General features: G+C 36.8%; 1 protein-coding gene across 1 annotated transcript; it reads left to right on the plus strand.

Annotated features, from left to right (window-relative positions):
* Positions 1-1,192: 1,192 nt before the first annotated feature.
* On the plus strand, positions 1,193-2,558 carry LOC122453807 (Y-box-binding protein 1). Its single transcript, XM_043488044.1, has one exon. It carries the CDS (start codon positions 1,328-1,330, stop codon positions 2,300-2,302), a length of 975 nt encoding a protein of 324 aa, XP_043343979.1. The 5' UTR covers positions 1,193-1,327; the 3' UTR covers positions 2,303-2,558.
* Positions 2,559-16,526: the final 13,968 nt, after the last annotated feature.

Genomic DNA, 16,526 nt, shown 5'->3' on the forward strand with positions numbered 1-16,526 from the left:
ATAGCCCTTAAATTATGTTGTGCATGAGTATCACCCATAGAGCTTAATAAAAATACAGATTTCTAGCTTCTGCTATAATAGCTGGCTTAGTAGGACTGGAAGATGGCTCAGAAGGTTGAATTTTTAACAAGCATGTTAGTTTATGAATCTGTTATCCACTCTTTGAAGAGTACCACACTAGACATTTTAATATTTTGAAGTCATTTGTGGAAGTCTCATAGTATTGCCATCATCTACTTTGCTACCCTGAAAAGGAAGACAAATGTGCTTACAGAAAGGAAAAGAAAAAAGGATGCCCCAAAATTTAATTCTATGTTCTGACAAAAATTTTCTGTCACATCCCCTATACAATCATGTGAGACTAACATTCTAAATTACCTTAAATAAAGGGAAAGTACAGATAAAAATTTATGTAACACATGGGACTCTGCTCAATGTTATGTGGCAGTCTGGATGGGAGCAGGTTTGGGGGGAGAATGGATACGTGTGTATGTATGGCTGAGTCCCTTTGCTGTTCACCCGAAACTATTACAGTATTGTTTGTTAATCATCTATACCCCCATACAAAATAAGAAATTTCAAAAATATTTATATAAGACTGAAGACCTTATTTCTCTCTTTTGCAAAGCTGTCTTACTGTTATATTGTTCTTGTAATAAAAAATAAAAAAGACCTTCAGCTACTAGCCAAGAAAAAAAAAAAATTAGAGTTCCTTATACATCTCATTTTGTTTATTTTCTACTACAAGTTAAACAAAACAGAAAAAAGTAGAATAGCAATGAAAGCATCATGATAACAAGAGTTATTTTTGAAATTCTACTATGTAAAGTAATATTCAGAGATACAGAGATATGGAGGAGTCATTGCCTTTTAAGAGTTCATAACTAACATTCAAAGCTTTGGATGCCCACTAAGATTTTAAGCATATAGGAACTACATGGATTCACACATTTTAAATATTTGCAGGTTTAAAGTTTTATGGAAAAGTCCCATGTTGAATAAATATAGACTTTTAGTATGTCAGAAAAGCCTTGATTAGATTCACATATATGAGTAATAACTTATCCTAGGATGTACAAAAACATAAAGTAATATATGAGGTATAAGTAAAGCTTTAGCCATGTATTATCATTTTATGATATCTTTGTTAGAATCATTAATAGCAAACTTTAATTTAGATCTATATAGAGTTCGATCGGTAGCAGGAGCGGAGAGCGGACCCCAGAGAGCCCTGAGCAGCCCCACCGCCGCCGCCGGCCTAGTTACCATCACACCCCGGGAGGAGCCGCAGCTGCCGCAGCCGGCCCCAGTCACCATCACCGCAACCATGAGCAGCGAGGCCGAGACCCAGCAGCCGCCCGCCGCCCCCCCCGCCGCCCCCGCCCTCAGCGCTGCCGACACCAAGCCCGGCACGACGGGCAGCGGCGCAGGGAGCGGCGGCCCGGGCGGCCTCACATCGGCGGCGCCTGCCGGCGGGGACAAGAAGGTCATCGCAACGAAGGTTTTGGGAACAGTAAAATGGTTCAATGTAAGGAACGGATATGGTTTCATCAACAGGAATGACACCAAGGAAGATGTATTTGTACACCAGACTGCCATAAAGAAGAATAACCCCAGGAAGTACCTTCGCAGTGTAGGAGATGGAGAGACTGTGGAGTTTGATGTTGTTGAAGGAGAAAAGGGTGCGGAGGCAGCAAATGTTACAGGCCCTGGTGGAGTTCCAGTGCAAGGCAGTAAATACGCAGCAGACCGTAACCATTATAGGCGCTATCCACGTCGCAGGGGTCCTCCACGCAATTACCAGCAGAATTACCAGAATAGTGAGAGTGGGGAAAAGAATGAGGGATCGGAGAGCGCTCCCGAAGGCCAGGCCCAACAGCGCCGGCCCTACCGCAGGCGGAGGTTCCCACCTTACTACATGCGGAGACCCTATGGGCGTCGACCACAGTACTCCAACCCTCCTGTGCAGGGAGAAGTGATGGAGGGTGCTGACAACCAGGGTGCAGGAGAACAAGGTAGACCAGTGAGACAGAATATGTATCGGGGTTATAGACCACGATTCCGCAGGGGCCCTCCTCGCCAAAGACAGCCCAGAGAGGACGGCAATGAAGAAGATAAGGAAAATCAAGGAGATGAGACCCAAGGTCAGCAACCACCTCAACGTCGGTACCGCCGCAACTTCAATTACCGACGCAGACGCCCAGAAAACCCTAAACCACAAGATGGCAAAGAGACAAAAGCAGCCGATCCACCAGCTGAGAATTCGTCCGCTCCCGAGGCTGAGCAGGGCGGGGCTGAGTAAATGCCGGCTTACCATCTCTACCATCATCCGGTTTAGTCATCCAACAAGAAGAAATGAATATGAAATTCCAGCAATAAGAAATGAACAAAAGATTGGAGCTGAAGACCTTAAGTGCTTGCTTTTTGCCTGTTGACCAGATAACTAGAACTATCTGCATTATCTATGCAGCATGGGGTTTTTATTATTTTTACCTAAAGACGTCTCTTTTTGGTAATGACAAACGTGTTTTTTAAAAAAAAAAAAAAGCCTGTTTTTTCTCAATACACCTTTAAAGGTTTTTAAATTGTTTCATATCTGGTCAAGTTGAGATTTTTAAGAACCTCATTTTTAATTTGTAATAAAAGTTTACAGCTTGATTTTTTCAAAAAAAAAAAAGTCAACAAACTGCAAGCACCTGTTAATAAAGGTCTTAAATAATAAAAAAAAAAAAAAAAAAAAAGAGATTATAACTAAGCACAAGTTCCATTTTCATGGAACTTAAAACAGGATCTTCTCTTAATTTAGGATTTTCTCTAACTTAAAACAGGATCATATACCTTCTGTCCATGGTTGTTTTCTATTGGGTAGAACATATTTAGTCAAAAAATAAAGCAAAAGAAAAAATTCCTGTATCAAAGACACAGCAAAGTCACTTTATATTATTTAGGTACAAATATCCTTTTTCCTTATTTGAAGCTTACCTCCATCTCTGTAAAGAATTATTTATTTCTTTTGTTTTTCTATAGACTTTGTTTAACCTTGACTGTATAACAATACTGTCTTTTCTGACTTTCCTTAATCATGCATATATTGCTTTTACATATCAATTGTGAGCTCTATGAAAGACATAATCACATATCCATACTCTCAAAAGAGTGTAGTACAACACCTTAAATTCAATAGCCAGTTGAAACTTATTTCTCTCAAAGTCAGGTACTTGGAGTTAATCCTTATTTTAACATTTTAATCCCTGGAAACAGTATAATACAAACAAAACAGAACAGAAAAGCATGGTTATTCTCTCATGGTTATTCCTCTAGTTCTGTGGAAAGAGAAGAGCTGTCATATAACTGAGCTGGTAAGTACCAGTACTAACCTCTAGTCTATAGGCTCCTTTGTTCCCAGGACCTGACAAGGAAGGTGAGGTTATTTATATATTTTGCCTTTCTGCCCATCCCTCAAAGTGGTTGTTCAAGCCCAACCATTTCCTGCAAGCTACTTCTCATCCATCCTTACCAGAATCTCAGCAAGGGACTTTACTTCCTACATCATAGGATAAAAGAGCCACTGGAGATGAGGGCTGTAATCTTTTCCTTTCTTCTATGATAAATGTATTTCCATCCAAATTCAGCCTTAATCTTTCCACTTCAATCTATGGAAAAAGATGCCTCCTTCTATAAAAGCTAATGCTTCCATCCTCTTTTTCTGAGACTTTCTTCCCAGTTATCTATTCCTTTCAAAATCATTAATATCCTTTCTCCTCCATTCACAAACATGGTATGTCCCATCCTAAAACAAAATTGCTCCTCAGTTAGGCCTCTCTAAATAATTCACCACCTCCACTTCTACAAAAAGTAGTCTAAACCAGGGGCCTGTAAATTTTAAGTGTAGATAGTAGATATGTTAAGCCTTGATGGCTAGAGTTGCCATGCCTCTTCAACTCAGCAGTTGTAGCATGACTGCTTTTCCTGTCCTCTCCGCTTGTTCTCCACTGCCATCTAAACCCTACTATTTATGTTATCTACCCTGACTATTGCAATAACTTCCCTGTTTTCTTTATTTCTCTGCAGAGGTTTTTCAGATTCCAGTATCTCCCCCTTTAGTTGTTATTTTTTAACATTGCTAGTAATATTTTTGCAAATTGTAAATACTATATAAATCCATGCTTAGAATTAGTGAATGGATTATCCTTGAGAATAAAATACCAACTCAACTCAGAGAGAAGGGGAAACACCCTGCTCTTATCTCTGAACGTTTATTTCATCTTCTCTCCAGATATCCTGGACTTCGTGAAACTCTCCAAACATGCTTTAAATTACTCCCATATGCTTTCTTACTTCTATATGCATTTAACTGGGATGTTTTCCTTTCCACGATGCCTTTGTCCAACCATCTTCATCTTAATTCTCTATGCAAGGACATATAGCAATGTTGATAAAAACCATGCTCTGTTGGTTAATGTTTAGCAATGGATAGACCCAATCCTCTCAAAGTTGCAAATCAGTTGGAATTGCTAGTGGCTGCTTTGACTCCTCCCTCATTGTCTAACCCCACAGGAATCAGTGACTTTCACTTTCATGGCTTCAAAAGGCCACAGGACACTAAGTATTGGGGACATTCTTACCTGTAACTCTAAATTTCTTCCCTTCTTCACATGACTTGCTCCACTAATACTCCTATACTGACAAATACTCAGGCAAAACAGCTATCAAGTACTTCCAAGCACTTCCTCTCCATGCAGTTCCATGCTGACAGTAGGGAGGATCTTTGGGTTTCTCTAGCTCATCCAGAATCTAGACCAAAAGGGAAATGTTAGTATTTCCTTCTATAGCTACTTCCAGTTTTAACTAGCAATGCTTTTAGGAGTCCCTTCCCAGAATATAGCTTGAGGTCTAGTATATAATTCAGAAACAACAACACAAATCCCCAGATATATTCTAATACACCTTAACTAATATCTTTAAGCCAATTTTACTCCTACAGGACTGACTCTCCTTAGCTTGGATCCATTTATTATAATATAAATCTTCACTTGAATTCCCAACAGTCACCTATCCCATTGAATATGACTAGACCCACATAGTTTATCAAACCAAAAATCTAGTGTCATCTTCAAATTTTTCCTCTTTTTTACCATTCAATTCATTCTACCCAATCACCAATCCTGTCCTGAGCTCTTACATATACTCAACTCCATCCACTGCTAAACCCCAATTCAAACAATTTCTCTTCTGGATTATTGTAATTACCCAATAAGTGATCTCTCCGGTGACAATTTTATACTTCTTCATGCTATGTTCTTCATGCTGTAGACAGAAGAACTTCTGCAAAATGCACATTGGCCTATGCTATTCTTCTCCAAAATATACACATATTTTATCTAGACCATCCTCATTTGGCCCTGCTTATTTTTCCAGCAACATTCCCTTATCTTTACTCAACTTTCTGCTCTTATATTTGCATTCCCTTGGGACCAGGAAGTTGAAATACCACTTGTAGACTTCTAAGTGCCTCTTCCCTGACTGCCTCTTGGCAGGGTCCTTGCATAAACTTGATATTTACTCTGCTTGGAATGGTCTTCCTTTTCTTCAACCCACTGCCTCTCCCAAAGAAAGGTAATGCCAAAGAATGCTCAAACTACTGCACAATTGCACTCTTCTCACACGCTAGTAAAGTAACGCTCAAAATTCTCCAAGCTTCAACAATACGTGAACTGTGAACTTCCAGATGTTCAAGCTGGATTTAGAAAAGGCAGAGGAACCAGAGATCAAATTGCCAACATTTGTTGGATCATTGTAAAAGCAAGAGAGTTCCAGAAAAACATCTATTTCTGCTTTATTAACAATGCCAAGCCTGTGACTGTGTGGATTGCAACAAACTGTGGAAAATTCCTAAAGAGATGGGAATACCAGACCACCTGACCTGCCTCCTGAGAAATCTGTATGCAGGTCAAGAAGCAACAGTTAGAACTGGACATGGAACAACAGAGTGGTTCCAAATCGAAGCTGTATATTGTCACCCTGCTTATTTAACATATATACAGAGTACATCATGAGAAACGCTCAGCTGAATGAAGTACAAGCTGGAATCAAGATTGCCGGGAGAAATATCAATAACCACAGATAAGCAGATGACACCTCCCTTATGGCAGAAAGTGAAGAAGAAATAAGTAGCCTCTTGATGACTGTGAAAGAGGAGAGTGAAAAAGTTGGCTTAAAGCTCAACACTCAGAAAACTAAGATCATGGCATCTGGTCCCATCACTTCACAGCAAATAGATGGAAAAACAGTGAAAACAGTGACAGTTTATTTTATTTGGGGGGTGCGGGGTCCTCCCAAATCATTGCAGATGGTGATTGCAGCCATAAAATTAAAAGATGTTTGCTTGCTCCTTAGAAGAAAAGCTATGACCAACCTAGACAGCATATTAAAAAGCAGAGACATTACTTTGCCAACAAAGGTCCATCTAGTCAAGGCTATGGTTTTTCCAGTAGTCATGTATGGATGTGAGGGTTGGTTGATAAAAAAAGCTGAGTGCCGAAAAATTGATGCTTTTGAACTGTGTTGTTGGAGAAGATTCTTGAGAGTCCCTTGGACTGCAAAGAGATCCAACTAGCCAATCCTAAAGGAAATCAGTCCTGATTATTCATTGGAAGGATTGATGCTAAAGCTGAAACTTCAATACTTGGGCCACCTGATGTGAAGAACTGACTTATTTGAAAAGACCCTGATGCTGGGAAAGATTGAAGGCGGGAGGAGAAGGGGAGGACAGAGGAGGAGATGTTTGGTTGGTATCACCGACTCAATGGACATGAATTTGAGTAAACTCCAGGAGTTGGTGGATTGACAGGGAGGCCTGGCGTACTGCAGTCCATGGGGTCACAAAGAGTCGGACACGACTGAGTGACTGAACTGAACTGAATCTCTCCCTCAAGGATCACATCCTGCTTTCTCATCTTATAAGCTTTCCCTGAAATACCAGGTTTGTTTTGTATATCTCTTATATGTTCCCACACCCTTCTCTTTCTCTTGCCATCTGTATTGTAAACATCTGTTCATTGTCTGTCTATCTTTATGGACATTAAGTTCCATGAAGAGGAATGCTATGTTTTGTTCTTAACTATATATCAGGGACAATTATATAGTAACAGATTAGCATAATATGAGATAAATGGAATAAATGAATGAATAATTACAGTGTTAATGATAAGAAATCAAAAAAGAATATGTGAGATAATAGAACATCATAAGTATTTCCAGAAGAAGCCATCTTCAAACTACCTTTTCTCCTAGCTGATAGAATAAAAGATCATATAGAATGAGTTAATAAACAGGAACTGTTTAGTGACTATTGAACTCCATATAGAATTTATAAATATATTTCAAGCCTTTTGTGATAAAAATTTATTGTTTAACACAATGATCTTTTCATTTAAAACTCATATATTGTTTTGAGAACCATCTTCATTATTTTTCCTTTTTTCTTTTTTGATTTCTCAATAGTTGTTTGAATTTGTCTATGCACTATTGAATAGAGGTGTGTGGGCAGCCTAAAAATACAAAGGAATCCTCCTAGAATCAAAAAGAATATGAAAAAGAAATGGAAAAGATTCACAAAGAAGTGGAGAATTCAGAATTGTGTAGTGCCATGAGTCAATTAAAATGTTTAATGTCAGAACAAAAAAATCTCATATTGATATAGTTTTTCATTTTGTAGTATATTTATTTGAACATCATCAGAGTATATGAAATAAAATTAGAAAATAAAGCAGTGCAGGCTCTTCATTTGTTAAGTAATTATAAGGGAAGAATGACAAAACAGATATGTACTAATAAAAACTTATTTAAATACCAATGAAGTCAGTTAAACACTGCCTAGCTTTTAAAATTTTATTTAAAAAGTTAATCCTAGTAACCTCCTTTCAGGATCTCTGAATTTTCTTTCTGTGAAAAAAATGTCCAAGTATAAAATGAAGGTTATAGATTCCCCTTGTTTGTTACACAAAAAGTTTTATATATATGGACATATACACACTCATATAAAAAGCCTTTACTGTTTCATTTCAAGGAATATACTACTTGCTTTTTTCCAACTTGGGAAATGTTTATAACATATCTTCCTTTTTTTTTTTTAATTTTTTTTTTTATTTTTTATTTTTTTCATATCTTCCTTTTTACAGTGTTGAAATATTTGAAAACAAGTATTCCATATTCCACTTTGCTTTTCTACTCAGGTCTTCCTTTTGGTTTTCAACTAATTTTCTCCGCATCCCTGAAAGCAACAGTGCTAAACATGAGTGGATTATAAGTCAAAAGAACGCACATACACGGATAGAAAAGTGTTTGTCATCTATATATTTATCATCAGATGACTAAAAAGTTTATCAGTCATTGGTTAAGTCTTAAAATAGAAGAAAGGAATTCATTGGTATAGAAAAGCTCTCAGAAGATCCATATTTTCTTACTGTCTCATTTACTGTTTTAGGATGAAATGACAATGGGAATAGAAGAAGGAAAAAAAACATAGTTTAGGGTGACAAGATAATCAGTATGCCTTACATCAGGAGTCCGCTTCAGAGACTAACTTTCATAATGTTGAGGAAGGCGCACATACTTAGAGTCATGTGAGCATCCAAAAATACCAAACCCATGACAATAGGCACACATTAAGTCTAGCCAGATATCCAGAGAATTAGTAGACAGGAGAAAATAGCACTGATTTAGTTAGTTTAATCCCTTATTATCCCTTAGAGAATTTTTTCATTTATTGAAATGGTAAAATGCAGATTTAGATAATTATTTTCTAGAATCATAGATAAGTCACCATGTTCCTTACACCTGTGGAACAGGAATGTACCATAGCATGGGAAGATTGGAGGAATGACTGATTAGAGACGCTTCAGAGGAGACAAAAATGGTGCTCTGGCAAGCAAAGGGAAAAACAATGAAATCGATGGTAAAGATAAAGATAGGAAAGCAAATAAAAAAATAATTCACATAATAGAAAAGAAATATCTGCATGCAGTTAGACGGTAAGCGTTTTTCTTAGTAGTATGTAACTGACGTTTCAGAATAACCTAAGAAACCAAGCACATGGCTAAGAGTGTGATAAAATTATCTTCTATGGACACAACCAACTCCTAGAAAGGTAATCCAGACAGTCAAATCTCTCACACTCCAAAGGAAATAAGTGAATACTATACTCCATATTTGCATGCAGGTGAAAATTTAAGCATAGATTTCCTGTTAATTAACTTTATACTTAGATTTTGTTTTGGTCAAAGGAGGGTTTGTCCATATTTTATGAAATGGCATGCATACTGGAAGACTGTTATAGGGCAAAATACCCAGTTCTTTTCTGGGTGATATCTGTAATCACCCCTGTTGATCATAGAAGACAGTTTATTTCTCAAAACAGCATGATCTGGGAAAAGAAGTTGGAAGAAGATTCCAAGAAATTCTAGTTTGCTGTAGACAATCTAGTTGGTGATGAACAGGGAAGCCTGGTGTGCTGCAGCCCATGGGTTTGCAAAGAGTTTGGACACGACTGAGCAACTGAACTGAACTGATAAGCAATATATCATGACTTGAGAGAACCCACTAGATGAGTTCTCTGTTTATGTTTTACCTTCTGGGCAGGAGACAGAGTTTATGCTACACTGACTCCATACCATGTAGGACATCTATTAATCTCTGTAGTGGTTAAGTTGAATCCCTCACAGACTTGAGTTGAAGCAGATACTGCCCATCCCTCTCCCTTGACAGAGGAGTTGATGGGGATTACAACAGAGATTTCTCCAAAAATACCTTCTCACATTATGTCTTTCCCCTTACACTTGAATTGCCTTGAAAGTGAAAGTGAAAGCATTAGTTGCTTAGCTGTGTCTGACTCTTTGTGACTCCATGGACTGTACCCCACCAGGTCCTCTGTCCATGGGATTCTCCAGGCAAGAATGCTGGAGTGGGTAGGCATTTCCTTCTCCGGGTGATCTTCCTGACGCACGGATCAAACCCGGTCTTTCCCCATTGCAGGCAGATTCTTTATCCTCTGATCCACCAGGGAAGGTCACAGGGGTTCACCAACTGTGGAACTAATTTTTTTCATTTCCTTGGTAAGCATCATTTCTTCTGTATTTAATGAGATTTCCATAAAAATTTGCAATTAAACAGTTTGGCTGTGTATAGATTTAAAATAATAATCATTGAGAATTAATATCCTTCATATATTCTTGAGAATTAATAATTTTCGAGAAATTTGAAGCAATTGTTTTCCTTCCTTTTTGTCCAACATCCAATCTTGCCATTAGTCCCTTCACACATTCCAGGGATGGTGGAATTGTTATTTTTATTTACCTTTCTTTTATTTCTCAACCTATAAGCTTATAAACATACCAACTCCATAGTTTTTTAAACAAAATATTTTGTTCCTTGGTATGTGTAATGTTTCTCTTTATTACTTTAAATTTTGGAAATTTAATTATGAAACTTTATTTATCATTTTCTGTTTTATATTTGCTTTTCTTTTTGGAAAAACTACTAACTTAATGTTAAGACTTAAAGATCAATGCTCTAATTTTCTATTTTCCATGTTCTTATCTTTTGTTCCAATTTCTAGATTACGTCTTCAAACTTATCTTCACATCTTCTAATCTTTAAAAGTTTGGTTTTGTGTGTTTTTTAATTTCAAAATACTTTGGTTTCTGAATATTCTTCTTTTTAAAAAATGGATTCACATTGTTTTTCTTCATGAATATTTTCTTTGATTTTTTTTCCTCTGCACTTTATGTTTTCTAATTTTTTTATTAGTTCTAAGTATTGTTTTTCACATTAAAAACTTTTCTCAACTGTTAGGCCACTATTGGATATTCATTCATATTTGAGAGGGAGACACAAAATTTTATTTAGAAATCCCATCCTTTGGATGGAGTTTATATGTTAGTATTTTTCCCTGTAGGATGACAGGATTTTTTGGAGAAAATTCAAATCTTAATATCTGAAATATCCAAAATTCTACCAGAGGGCCAGAATGCAATATGCCTGAGTAATTATCTAGGAGCCAAGATGATAAAAAGTGCTGAGACTCTTATTACTCAGGAGTATAGATTTTTCATGTAATTTCCCTCTTTTTAGCATCATTCCTAAATATCCTTTGAATCTAATACCTCTAATTCTTGGCCATCTTCTGGTCATTTTCTTCAGAGAGCAATCCTCTCATATCTTGTCTGACTGTGCCAGGTGGAAGAGGGGATCTGGACCAGGAAGTGGATTAGGGATGATTTGTGTTCTCAAAACACCGTATGTAATTAGGAGAATGCATCTGTATTAGTTTTCCTGGGCTGTCATAAGAAAACATCACAGAGTGGGTGGTATAAGCAACATAAATTTATTTCCTCATAGTTGTGAAGGTTGATGTCCAAGAGGAAAGTGTCATTAGGTTGGTTTCTTCTGAGGCATCACTCCTTGACTTGCAGATGACTATCTTCTCCCTGTGTCTTCACATGGTCTTTCCTTTGTGTGTGTCTGTGTCCTAATATTCTCTTCTTTTAATCATTTATATTTGATTAGGGCCAATCTTAATGGCATTATTTCACCTTGCTGCTGCTACTGCTGCTGCTAAGTTGCTTCAGTCATGTCCAACTCTGTGCGACCCCATAGACAGCAGCCCACCAGGCGCCTCTGTGAGCCTGGTGAATCCTGGGATTCACTCCAGGCAAGAACACTGGAGTGGGTTGCCATTTCCCTCTCCAATGCATAAAAGTGAAAAGTGAAAGTGAAGTCATTCAGTCGTGTCCGACTCTTAGCGACCCCATGGACTGCAGCCTACCAGGCTCCTCCGTCCATGGTTTTTTCAAGTCAAGAGTACCGGAGTGGGTTGCCATTTCCTTCTTCCATTTCACCTTAATCCCTCTTTAAAGATCCTATCTCCAAACACAGTCACCTTCTGAGGGGTTGGAGGCTAGGACTTCAATCTGTGAATTTGGGGAAACAAAATTCAGCCCACAACACCATTTGTTGGAATTAAGGATGATCCAAAAACTGAAGTAGAGACTATTACCAGGATATGAATGACCTTTGGCAGCAGGACCAATACACAAAAGGGAATAGGAAGGTCAATATAGTCAGGTTGGACAGAGCTGCAGAAAAAATATGATCCACGGGGACAGGCTGTTTACGAGTAATCTTATGTATGTTTAAGTCACAGCACTAAAAATTCTTCAAAACAAAAAATTAGCTAGAGAGACCTGATAGCCAAGGACCATAAACAAAAATGTGGTGTTTCACTACCAACAGACGTGGATAGAAAATGCCCCAAAGTATCCATTTACAGATATATAAATAAGGATCACTATCTGCACTGAAGAACAAAGTTGGAGCAAGAGGACTTCATTTTGTCATGGAGGATTTGTTTTAGAGCTGCTTACATTTTCAACAACCAACAAAGCTGAGTCTATAAGAGATTCTTTTTAGAAACTATAAAGTTTAGAAGGGCATGGAAGAAAATAAGTTATCCTGAGTAGATGATGTTATTAAATACTAATTATATTAGGCTTGCATTGGTGGCTCTCTTAATAAATTTAGTTTAAGGGGTAACATATTGAATCTTCTTAACTACACTATGCTACTGTAGCCCTAACTTTTGTTGGAATATTTTTTCTCTCTCTTGGCTTCTCTCCAACTGGTGAATCATATCACTGTTTATCCCAGGAGAACAAATGTTCCACGTCTGTGGTAAGTCATAATCTATTTCTATAGCAGCATCAGCTCTATATGCCTTCCAGTCATTAAAAATGATGCTTAGCCAATAAAATCTAAACTGTAATTCCATTATTCTGTTTTTCTAAAATGAGGACTAACAATACAGAATACACACCTTTTATTTGCTACCATCTGCATTCTCTTACCTCATATTAGAGGAAGAAAAGAAAGGCTTAGTGAAATGGACTAAAGAATCTAATAACAGTGAGACACTTGTGTGAATATCAAAGTTGACAAGTAAATGTAGTAAAAGCAGCCAAAATTCAGAGTTACAATTACTTATGAAAATTTTGATTGTTTGGCTATGAATAAACCTGGAAAAATGTACAAAGTGCCTTAGGAGATGTAATTCTGTCCCTTCCATTAATCAGAAGATTGCCCAGGTCTAAATATTGACTGGTGATTCGCTTTCCTCTCTTGGAGGATCTCAGAGGAATGGCTCTATAAAGAAAGCAATCCAGATTCACAAAATCTGGAGCTTGGAGTAAACACGAAATAAGAAAGCAATCCTTACTGAGTATTAAAAACCAATCCTTGTGCTAAAATGAAGTATCAGTCTCCTATATTAGAAAAACAAGACATAGATTTAGCTTTTTCAGACATTTGCCATTGATTACACTTTTAAGTGATATATATGCTCTGAAATCCTTGTCATGAAATTCAAATTTAGAAATTGAGTGAAATAAGTCAGGAAGAAAAACACCAATACAATATATTAACACATATATATGGAATTTAGAAAGATGGTAACGATGACCATATATGAGAGACAGCAAAATAGACACAGATGTAAAGAACAGTCTTTTGGACTCTGTGGGAGAAGGCTAGAGTGGGATGATTTGAGAGAATAGCATTGAATCATGTATATTATGATATGTGAAATGGATTGCCAGTCCAGTTTTGATGCATGAGACAGGGTGCTCATGGCTGGTGCACTGGGATGACCCTGAGGGATGGGATGGGGAGGGAGGTGGGAGGGGGGTTCAGGATGGGGAACACATGTACACCCATGGCTGATTCATGTGAATGTATGGCAAAAACCACTACAATATTGTAAAGTAATTAGTCTCCAATTAAAATCAATCAATCAATCAATTAAATTAAGAAATTGATACTTATTAAGATTAAATCAATTCTGGTGATATTTTTCCATAAATATGTTTGTGCATGTTCCATAACTTTAAACTATATAAATAATTTTCTTAGGTATCCTCAAGTAATATTCCAAATGAATATATATTTGAAGGGTTTAAGCTCTTCTGTCTACATAAAAATTTACATAATAAATTATAAACACTTACCAAAATTTATAGTAAGTGGAAAATCATAGTATAAATGGTAGGTTTCAGTAGTGAAATATTCACACTTTTCATTCAAAACTTAAAGTGCTGTTGAAAAGTTGTATTCCTTTAACTTTTTTAATATATCTTTTTCTCAAGCACAATATCATTTTCTTTGCTTATTAAATATTCATTGAGATTTGTGGAATAGGATATACAACTTGCTGTGCATTGTCAATAAAATCTCTTAGCTACATATTATTGCTCTAAAATGTTTATTGATATTAAACAAATTTTAGTCTTATTTTATTTATTTCACTCATATCTATTTTACAGATACTCTTTTATATAAAAGTAGATGAAAATAAGATATCTTAAATGAGATTTTGATTTTAAAATTGTTTCAGGCTATTAGAATAGCCTGAGAAAATTCATCTAGAAAGCACTTTTAAACTATGAGCAAAGACTCTATCATTCCCACACAAAGGACAGGAAGGCACCCCATCTTATCCATTCTCACATGTAAGCAAAAATTTTAAATGTGTTTTCTTTTTGTTTTTTTAATGTATTTTTTTATTGAAGGATAATTGTTTTACAGAATTTTGTTGCATTCTATCAAACTTCAACATGAATCAGCAATAGGTATACATATATCCCCTCCCTTTTGAACCTCCCTCTCATCTCTCTCCCCATCCCACTCCTCTAGGTTGATACAGAGCCCCTGTTTGAGTTTCCTGAGCCATATAACAAATTCCCATTGGCTATCTATTTTTCATAAGGTAATGTAAGTTTCCATGTTACTCTTTCCATACATCTCACCCTCTCTTCTCCTCTCCCCATGTCTATGAGTCTATTCTTTATGTCTGTTTCTCCAATGCTGCCCTGTAAATAAATTCTTCACTACTATTTTTCTAGATTCTGTACATGTATGTTAGAATCTGATATTCATCTTTCTCTTTCTACTCACTTTGCTTTGTATAATAGGTTCTAGGTTCATCCACCTCATCGGAACTGACTCAAATGTGTCCCTTTCTATGGCTGAGTAATATTCCATTGCATATATGTACCACAACTTCTTTATCCATTCATCTGTCGATGGACATCTAGGATGATTGTATATAGTGCTACAGTGAATATTGGGAAGCATGTGTCTTTTTCAACCCTGGTTACCTCTGGGTATATACCTAGGAGTGGGATTGCTGTGTCATATGGTGGTCTTATTCCTAACTTTTTAAGAAATCTCCATACCATCTTCCATAGTAGCTGTATCAATTTACATTCCCACCAACAGTGAAAGAGCATTCTCTTTTCTCCACAGCCTCTCCAGCATTTATTGTTTGTAGAGTTTTTGATGAGGGCCATTCTGACCGGTGTGAGGTGATATCTCACTGTGGTTTTGATTTGCATTTCTCTAATAGAGAGTGATGTTGAGGATCTTTTCATGTGTTTGTTAGCCATCTGCATGTCTTCTCTGGGGAAATGTCTGTTTAGGTCTTTTCCCCACTTTTTGATTGGGTTGTTTGTTTTTCTAGCCTTGAGTTGTATGAGCTGCTTATGTACTTTGGAATTAATCCTTTGTCAGTTGTTTCATTTGCTATTATTTTCTCCCATTCTGAGGGTTGTCTTTTCGCCTTGCTTATAGTTTCCTTTGCTTTGCAAAATCTTTTAAGTTTTATCAGGTCCCACTTGTTTACTTTTGTTTTTATTTCCATTACTCTATGTGTGGGTCATAGAGGATCTTGCTTTGGTTTATGTCATCGAGTGTTCTGCCTATGTTTTCCTCTAAGAGTTTTAGAGTTTCTGGTCTTACATTTAGGTCTTTAATCCATTTTGAGTTTATCTTTGTGTATGGTGTTAGGAAGTATTCTAATTTCATTCTTTTACATACAGCTGTCCAGTTTACCCAGCACCATTTATTGAAGAGGCTGTCTTTGCCCCATTGTATATTCTTGCCTCCTTTGTAAAAATTAAGGTATCCATAAGTGCATTGGGTTTATTTCTGGGCTTTCCATTGGTCTATATTTCTGTTTTTGTGCCAGTACCATACTGCCTTGATGACTGTAGCTTTGTCATATAATCTGAAGTCAGGAAGGTTGATTTCTCCAACTCCATTCTTTCTCAGGACTGCTTTGGCTACTCAGAGTCTTTTGTGTTTCCATATGAATTGTAAAATATTTTGCTCTAGTTCCGTGAAAAATGTCATTGGTAATTTGACAGGGATCATATTGAATCTGTACATTGCATTTGGTAGTATAGTCATTTTCACAATATTGATTCTTACTACCCAGGAACATGGAATATTTTTTCCATCTGTTTATGTCATCTTTGATTTCTTTCATCAGTGTCTATAATTTTCTGTGTACAGTTCTTTAGTCTCCTTAGTTAAGTTTATTCCTAGACATTTAATTCTTTTTGTGGCAAAGGTGAATGGGATTGATTCCTTAATTTCTCTTTCTGATTTTTCATTGTTAGTATATAGAAATGCAAGTG

Source organism: Cervus canadensis, chromosome 15 (genome assembly GCF_019320065.1).
Source record: "Cervus canadensis isolate Bull #8, Minnesota chromosome 15, ASM1932006v1, whole genome shotgun sequence".
NCBI classification, from domain to species: Eukaryota; Metazoa; Chordata; class Mammalia; order Artiodactyla; family Cervidae; genus Cervus; species Cervus canadensis.

Excerpts from the sequence above, each read along its gene's own strand:
- LOC122453807 (XM_043488044.1), top strand. The coding sequence starts at position 1,328 with ATGAGCAGCGAGGCCGAGACCCAGCAGCCGCCCGCCGCCCCCCCCGCC.